Here is an 8,003-nt window from a genome sequence, read left to right as displayed (position 1 = left end):
TTTTTTAAATATAAGTAGTTTTTTATTATATTGATTTTATTTTATATAATGTAAGTACATTTTTTTGTTATATTTGTTTTATTTTATATAATATAAGTACTTTTTTGTTTCAGAAAATGTCTAGGGACTTTATCGCTCAAAATATGAATGTTCATTAGTTTTTTTTTCATGTTTTTTTTCATTATTTTACTGCGTTAATTAGTTTTATAGGTCATAAGGATGCATCTAACAGGTTTTATAAAGTTCAAGGAGTTGTTTAACATGTTTTGAAATGTCCAATAACTTATTTATAGACTTAATCATTCCAAACATTAAAGTCCATTGAATTTTTTTAGATTTTTCCCTAATAATAAATACTAAAATGCCCCTAGCTTAACCAATTTTGTGAACGGTTACTAAGAGGGATGAAAACCGAAACATTAAAAAATTATAAGGATGAAAACTGTAATTTAAAAACTATAAAAATAAAAATAGAAATTTTCAATAAACTACAAAGACTCTAATAATGATTTTGATGACGTGCATAAAACCAAATGAGAAGGCTCCACGTTTGTTGGTCTGAGATCTAACCTTTATTCTCTAAATAGTTTTTATAATCAAAAATACATATTTAAACACCTTAATTCTTAATTATGACAAGTCTTTTTATTTTATTTTTTAACAAATTAAAAAATAATTGCAATAATTACACAAACACACACGCTCTTAGCTACTTATGGAATGGGACCCCACCATATTAAGAAAATTTATCAGACAATTTAATGGTCCTTGGCTTAACAGATACGTTAGTCAGAGGGACCATGGTCAAGACAAGTTGAATACCACATGGACCAAATCCACAATAAACATACCATACGGAACCTAGTCAAGAAAAAATATCAGAACACGGACCAAATCCACGATTCACTCTATTTAAAAATAACCAAACACTAATTATCTGACAGTATGAAGGGTTCACAAACACTTATTATATATATGGCATGAAACAACCCATAGCATGGGCATAGGGTATTAGCAGCCGTTTCCGGTTGTTGTTTCCCTCCCAAGGGCAGGTTCTTACGCGTTACTCACCTGTCCGTGGAACCTGTTTGTTGGTAAGGTTAAGGGGGTCGGTTCAGTCCCTGGTGCTATTTTTGAGCCATTCCAGGTAGGGGATGCTACCACCCATTATAGGCATTGCAATCACTTCAGGAACACTGCCATCCAAAGTCGATTAGAAAAAAGTGTTTCATTTCATCATGGAACAATTATTTACAATCATTCGACTTACTCATATTCATGATTTGCCTTGACATGCTCTGTTAGAGCATTCAAAAGGGATTCTCTGGTTTTAATTATTAGAAGTTCCTCCGAATCGTTTTGTATCTGCACAGAAATTGCTATTGTTAAAACAAAGTCAAAATAGAAAGACATATTCCCAGTACAATCATATTATCGTATGGTAAAGTACCTCTCCTTGCCACAAGTACACAGACTCAACACCTGCATTCAACAAGTCCACAACCATAATTCATGTTCAAACTTTTTTATCATCAACCGCAGATAAATAGAGTGCCAAGCAAAATATTTTCTATCTTATACAGAGTATGTGCTCTAAATCCAACGAAGGGAGAGTGAAAGAAGGAATACAAGAAGCCAAACTTGGTGGTAGAAATACATGAAGAAACCAGACATGTGAATTTCAATAATCAATTCAGCATAGCTAATTAATATTTGACTTATTGGACCTTCACAACAATTGCACTTGCAAAAATGCCAAATTAAAAAAAAAAAAAGTTTGCAAAAAAGCAAATATTAATGCAAAAGGAAACCGTCAGCCTGACACTTTTTGTTCAAAATTGTTCATTCTTGCAAGGTGTAGTAGTGTTTTCTTTCTTTTACATTTTCATGCGGAAGAAGAGTTGTTTGCAATGAAAAGCCAAATACAATGGTTTGAAAAATTCCCTCAGGGTTTTCATGTTTGTTAACTTCAGGGTCCCACGGGATAAACAAACTAGCCGAGAACCCAAAGATATGAAACCAAAAGTCAATCCCTCGTGAAATCCACATCATTCCTCGTTAAGACTTCAACTTGTAATATTTGGCCTTTAATGTTTGCTACTGAAAGTGTCTTAGCCTACAACAAAAATTGAAGTGAAGCACATTACATTTTAATGCAATCTACTTTCACGCATAACTCTTTTGGATTGAGCTGAAGAATTCACAAACGTTTTCCAAATGTGCTAGTAAGCATTTACATAATAAAGAGATAAACCTTTTGCATAAATCTAGTAACTCCTTCAATGTAATCAAAGATACCATCATGCAATGAGAAGAACGTCAATTGAAAATACCTGGTACTCTGTTAACACAAGCTGCAAGTTTTTCTTTCACAATGCTGGCTGCCAATTTCTTACCTGAACAAAAAGGGAAAAAGATCAAGCATTAACCGAATCAGGATCGCAAATGACATCTAAAACGGAAATTATGGCATGTTAATTTTTTTAAGAAAAGTAGAGCAACCTACTAGAACCAAAGATGGTCTACCCATGGACTAAAATCACTGACTAAGAATGATGCTATTCTACCAAAAGTTAGTCACATAATACTATATAAAGAAACTTTGTTACCCACACAGTCACACCATCCAACCAGGAATAGAATGTTATTAAACAATGAGTTGCACTTGGGATTAGCAACTCAATGGACTTCTCCTTACATGACTTGAGTTACTTCTCCTGTTCAAGATCGACACTCCGCTGCTCTAATAGATTTTGCAATGTGTGACTGAGTAAATCCCATGTAATAATTACAATGGGCTAGTAACTCATTTTAGCTAGAAATTTAGAGAAACTAGAAAAGCTTGTAAAGAGTACATCCCATATACAGAATAGATAGTATGAAGGAATTCTCATGTCAACAATCAATAATAGTTTATTAAATAACCCCAAAAATAGGCCATAAGCTTTCTATCAGGTTCTTAGCTGAGTAGCATGATAGGGTTATCAAGGATGGATGAAAGCTTTTTTATGGGTAACCGTGGGTTTCCAGGCCAGCTTACACACACCAACTAATCTCCCGGGCGACCACGAATGGCCTGGAGTCCTTGCTGGTGAACCTCCATGGCCACAAGGGCTTTGGCAGCGCCTAGATTTGAACCGAACCCGGGGTAGATGAGATTTTCCATTACATCCCCCTAAGGCTTAACCAGTGCGCCACAACCCAAGTGGTTGATGGATGAAAGCTTTGGTTCCGGTATAGAATGTTTTTGGCGATAAAAATGGCATCTTATACCATTTAGGGTTGTTTGTTCAGTTGATACAATTAAGTTCGACAAAATCTTGATTCATTATCCTCAAGTGTTGAGCCAATCCTAAGAATGTTGAAACCACAAGCATAGCAAACGAACAAAAACCAGAAACCTGCAAAGAAAATTAGTACAGCCTTACAGGACGAAGAAGCATGACGGAAATCATGAACACGTGGCAAGAGGTACTTCTATCCTTAAAAAGGTTCAATCCTTAAACCATTCGTTCAAGATTTGATGCAGTCAAACATGTAAGTTCAATTGGTCAAAAACCAATCACACTGATGCAACATGTTAATACATCAAGTTCAAATGCTACTTTCACTTGTATATCAGGCAGTAAAAACTACAATCTTCTCAAACTTTCCCATTCTAGATTTCGTTCGTTAGCACATCAAGAAGTTCAAATGTAGCCAACAACCTTCTTTCCCTACACATTATCTCAATAAGATAACTCCACACTCTTGGTTCAGGGTTGAACCTCATCTGCACCAACCCCATCAACACCATGTCTGCATCGGCGGCCATTCCAGCTTCACAAAGACTAACCAGTAACTCGTTTGAGGTGGCAAAATGAGGGACAAATCCTCTACTCAACATGACACCTAGCAACTCTGTTGTCTTCTGCAGGTCGCCTAATTTGCATAGAGAATTCAACACAATCCTGTAACTTGACTTGTCCAAATAAACACCTTCATAAGGCAGCCTCTCTAGCATTTCAAGAGCTTCGTAAGTCCTATCCTCTTTGCATAGTCCCACAAGTATGATATTAAAAGTAATGGTGTCACCTTTACAATTTTGTTTTTCCATTTCTTTTAAGAACTCCATAGCTTCATCAACTTTGCCAGCTCTACACAAGCAATTGATCAAAGTGGTAAAACCGACCTTATCAGGATGTAACCCAGCACCTATCATCTCGTTAAACACCCTCTTGGCCTCTTGTACATTTCCTTCTTTGCAGAACCCATTCATTAAGGTTGAGTAGTTGAATATATTTGGGTTGCACCCGTTTTTCCTCATGAAGTCCATTATCTTCACAGCCCTGTCGACTTTCCCACCACAACAAAACCCATTGATCAGGATATTATATGTCAGGGCATCGGGCAATATTTTATCTTTTGAAACCATTTCTTCAAAGAGATTAACTGCATCTTCAAGTCTTCCTTTTTTGCAGAGACCTTCCATCAGAGTTGAGTATGTGATCAAGTTAGGATAAGAAACTTCCGACAGTTTCATCTCCTTCACTACCTCAAAAGCAGATTCAACATTTCCATGCTTGCAGTGATGTTTAACCAAAATATTGAAGATGCAGGTATTAGGATACAAGTCAAGAGTCTTTTTCGTATGTAAGAGGAAAGTTCTCGCCAAATCAGCTTGATTCGACTCAACCAAGAGATTAAGACATGTACTGATAGCTTTCAGGGAGGGCTTTTCACGAACAATAGGTTGTATTGCATTGAACATCTCTACAACCCTTTTATGAAGTGAAGATTTTGAAAAATGTGTCATCAGATCAAGGAATATACTTTCATGGAATTTGCATGTTTCGTAGACCATTTGATGAAGAACAGAATCAACATCCTCGAATTTCCTATAGCGAGCGAGCTTTTGGAGGGTAACAGCATAAGTAGAGTGGTTATGATTAAAACCCCTTTGATTACCTACCATGTTAAATAACCTAAGGACGCGATGTGGATCTTTTTCGCGTTTGATCAATTTGATAGCCGATTCATGGGAAATGTATTTGGGTTTCTTTGGGACTTCTGTCATAATGCCTGACGGTTCTGTTGGAGGGTCTGGTCTTGGGGATTTGGCTCTTACATAGGGGGAGACCCATGGAACCACAGAAGGTATTTTAGAAGAAGAAGTGAAGAACCGATGGCTCTTACTAGTAGAAAGTTTAAGTGAATGCATTGGAAGTGGTTAGATTGATTTAGAAAACCATGGTCAACAAATGGCGAGGATGAGAATTCTTAGCCACCACCTGTTTGTAGTCCAACTAGTTTTAGAGTCCTGCCAGATTACAAAAGAAGGGGTAAAATAGATGATATTAATTTTACGGCAAGAAGAGCATGAATATTCATGCTCAAACAAATAAAGTGGGCTGAGAGGTCGAGAGGACGTTGCAAGCTTATAGACTCATCCAAGGAAGCAATAAGAAAAGCTTACATGGACAAAGCTCGTAATGCATAATGTTATGCATTACGAGCGCATAAAAGGCGTTGCCATAGAGTGCAGCTATTACCATCCACTACAGTAATTTATTAGCAATTTCTTACAGATTTCTTAAGTGAGGTAGGATTTTTTAATAAGAAATTATGTTGGTTGTGAGTATGATTTTTTAATAGGAAAATGGTTTTTGGTAGTTGCTAATGTCACATCGGTACTTTTTGTTGATGTGGCAGTGAATAGTAAAAGAAATTGTAGGGTATAATTTCTTGATATGATAAGAAATTGTTTTATGTCACATCATGCTTTTTTATGTTTTATAAAGTATGTTCATAAAATAGCATGAACAATTTGTTAAATGAGATTTTGGTTATAAAAGAAATACAAATAGTCTCATAATTTATAATGGCAATTGTTTTACCCAGGCCAACTAGTTGTTGTATGTGGTCTTCACCCTGATAAAACGAGCAATGGCTTTTATACATACATCGCGGACAACACATTATGAAATATCAAATTTGCTGTGAGATGTATTTCGGACCAAAAATCCACATCCCTCGTCCCTCAAAAACTAACATACACTCAATTTTAGGATCTGAAGCATGATCTAGACTTTACACCCTGGAGAACTACTTCGCATACAGCATATCTAACTAAGAACCAGAAATTGGTCATTCTTGACAATCAGCGAAGCAGTTTGTTTCTCGTATTCTTTTCACATCGAACTTTCACTATATATGGTTCCGAGTGGCGGATCCAGAAATGACTAGTGGTGGGGGCACAATTAGCGTGTTGATCAAGCCAAGCCGGACAAAAACGTCTGCCCTTACCCTTACATATTTTCTTGGAAAGTCATTTGTTGGCAAGGTCCTCTAATCAAATTTTCTCCTTATTTCACCTTTAGGATGATACTCCTAAGTTTCTTTTTCCTATAGGATAAGGAAGTTCATTCAAATCAGTTTCACTAGGCATCAAAGGACCACAGCTAGATGCTGGTGTTGTAATGTTTCTTTTAAAGAATTTTTCCATTTCTTCTAGCAATATAAAAATCAATATATCAATGGTTTACCAGTTACCAAGATATATTATCGTTTACCAATTAATACAATTTACCAATAGCAACAAGCCAACAAAATAAAAAATCAACAAAAACCAATTAAATAAAAAAATCACTTGATCAGATTCATTCATAAATTAAAATCCAAATTAGAAAGGAAAGCACTAATTGTTTTTGTGTTTTACCCAAAGCTAAGAAGTGAGATGGAGGAGAAGAAGTCGATTTCAAAATGTGAGGTCGCCGGCCGAAGAAATTAAACTGAGGCGGTGGGCTGCTGGGTTACTGTTTGTCGTTGGCTGTTTGATGGTCGATAGAGATCCGAGAGTGAGGTGCTAGGTCGGTCGATTGAGAGTGAAGAGAGTGAGATTCCACTGATTAAAATTAATTATCATAGTTGGGGGTCCTAACATTTTGGTGTTGGAGGCCAATAGAAAACCTTAAGTAATAAAAAATTCGTAACGGTAAAGATAAATTGATCAGTTTCATCCCAAACGTCAACTTGGCAACGAACAACAATTCAAATTTTATGCTCCTACGTATAACAAGAGAGTTGAATCATTCGCGACAAACCTGCCTCTTTGTTTGGTACAGTCACGTAAACAACAATGCTTGGCACGGTCTTCTGATTTGATGCTTCCATTCTTATACTACTACTATGAAATCCGTGCGTTTTGCTACCGAAACTCAGCCTAAAACAAATAAAAGTTCAATAAACTTCAAACTACAGATATTAAAGCAAATTAAGGCTGACAAGAACCCTAGAAATTAAGGGAACACAGACAAGTGTACCGAGTTAGGGGATTGAAGGAGAGAGAAGCTGAAGAGTGAAGATTGTGGAACCCTAAACTTAGTATACAAAAAGCACCAACTATCGGCAATCGGCGACGAACGGCCGACGACGAGACGATCGAAGTGAGAGTAGAAATCGCCATTTTTGAACCTTTATTTTGACGCTAATGCCATCGTGTCAATGCGATTCACACTTTCTGATTCTATTGGGCTTTAAGGCCCAATAAGCATTCATACGTTGGGCTAACAAGGTGTTTCATGGGCCCACCCGTTAGCCCAAATCATTCCAAATTTAATTTTTTTTACACACTAAAACCAAAGAAAAAATAAACGCACATAATTTTCATGCATCTTGAAATGGATTTCCTTGTTTATATCTATACTATATTACAAAAATTCTTAAAAACTATTTTTTATGTATGAAATACTGTTTATTGATGCATATTACTTAAAATTCAAAATTACAAATAAATTATGCATAAGTACAACTTATTAAACCTCCATATTTGAATTCGTGTAACTAATTGCAAATAAATATAAACAAATAGTGATAAGAATCTCATTTTAAATATAAAAAATCTAAAATATAATTAGGATAATCATTGAGTTCTAATAAAATATTTAATTATTATCTTTATAAAAAGTTATATTATTAAACCAAAAATAAAAATAAATTAAAGAAATACAGAAGAAGAAAAAAAG

General features: G+C 35.6%; 2 protein-coding genes across 2 annotated transcripts; both read right to left on the bottom strand.

Moving 5' to 3' along the window:
• Positions 1 to 828: 828 nt before the first annotated feature.
• On the bottom strand, positions 829 to 7,486 carry LOC112523527 (protein CutA, chloroplastic). Its single transcript, XM_025133160.1, has 6 exons — positions 7,302 to 7,486; positions 7,083 to 7,201; positions 2,334 to 2,396; positions 1,451 to 1,482; positions 1,271 to 1,365; positions 829 to 1,196 (listed from the first exon to the last, which is right to left on the bottom strand). Exons 1-6 carry the CDS (start codon positions 7,442 to 7,444, stop codon positions 1,115 to 1,117), a joined length of 534 nt encoding a protein of 177 aa, XP_024988928.1. The 5' UTR covers positions 7,445 to 7,486; the 3' UTR covers positions 829 to 1,114.
• On the bottom strand, positions 3,182 to 5,422 carry LOC112523518 (pentatricopeptide repeat-containing protein At5g18475). The gene has a single exon (XM_025133147.1). The coding sequence runs from the start codon at positions 5,198 to 5,200 to the stop codon at positions 3,659 to 3,661; it is 1,542 nt and encodes a 513-aa protein (XP_024988915.1). The 5' UTR covers positions 5,201 to 5,422; the 3' UTR covers positions 3,182 to 3,658.
• Positions 7,487 to 8,003: the final 517 nt, after the last annotated feature.

Source organism: Cynara cardunculus, assembly GCF_001531365.2.
Source record: "Cynara cardunculus var. scolymus isolate 2C chromosome LG 1, CcrdV1, whole genome shotgun sequence".
Lineage (NCBI taxonomy): Eukaryota > Viridiplantae > Streptophyta > Magnoliopsida > Asterales > Asteraceae > Cynara > Cynara cardunculus.
Note: the sequence above shows the minus strand (reverse complement) of the source record. Positions and strands in the feature narration are given on the sequence as shown.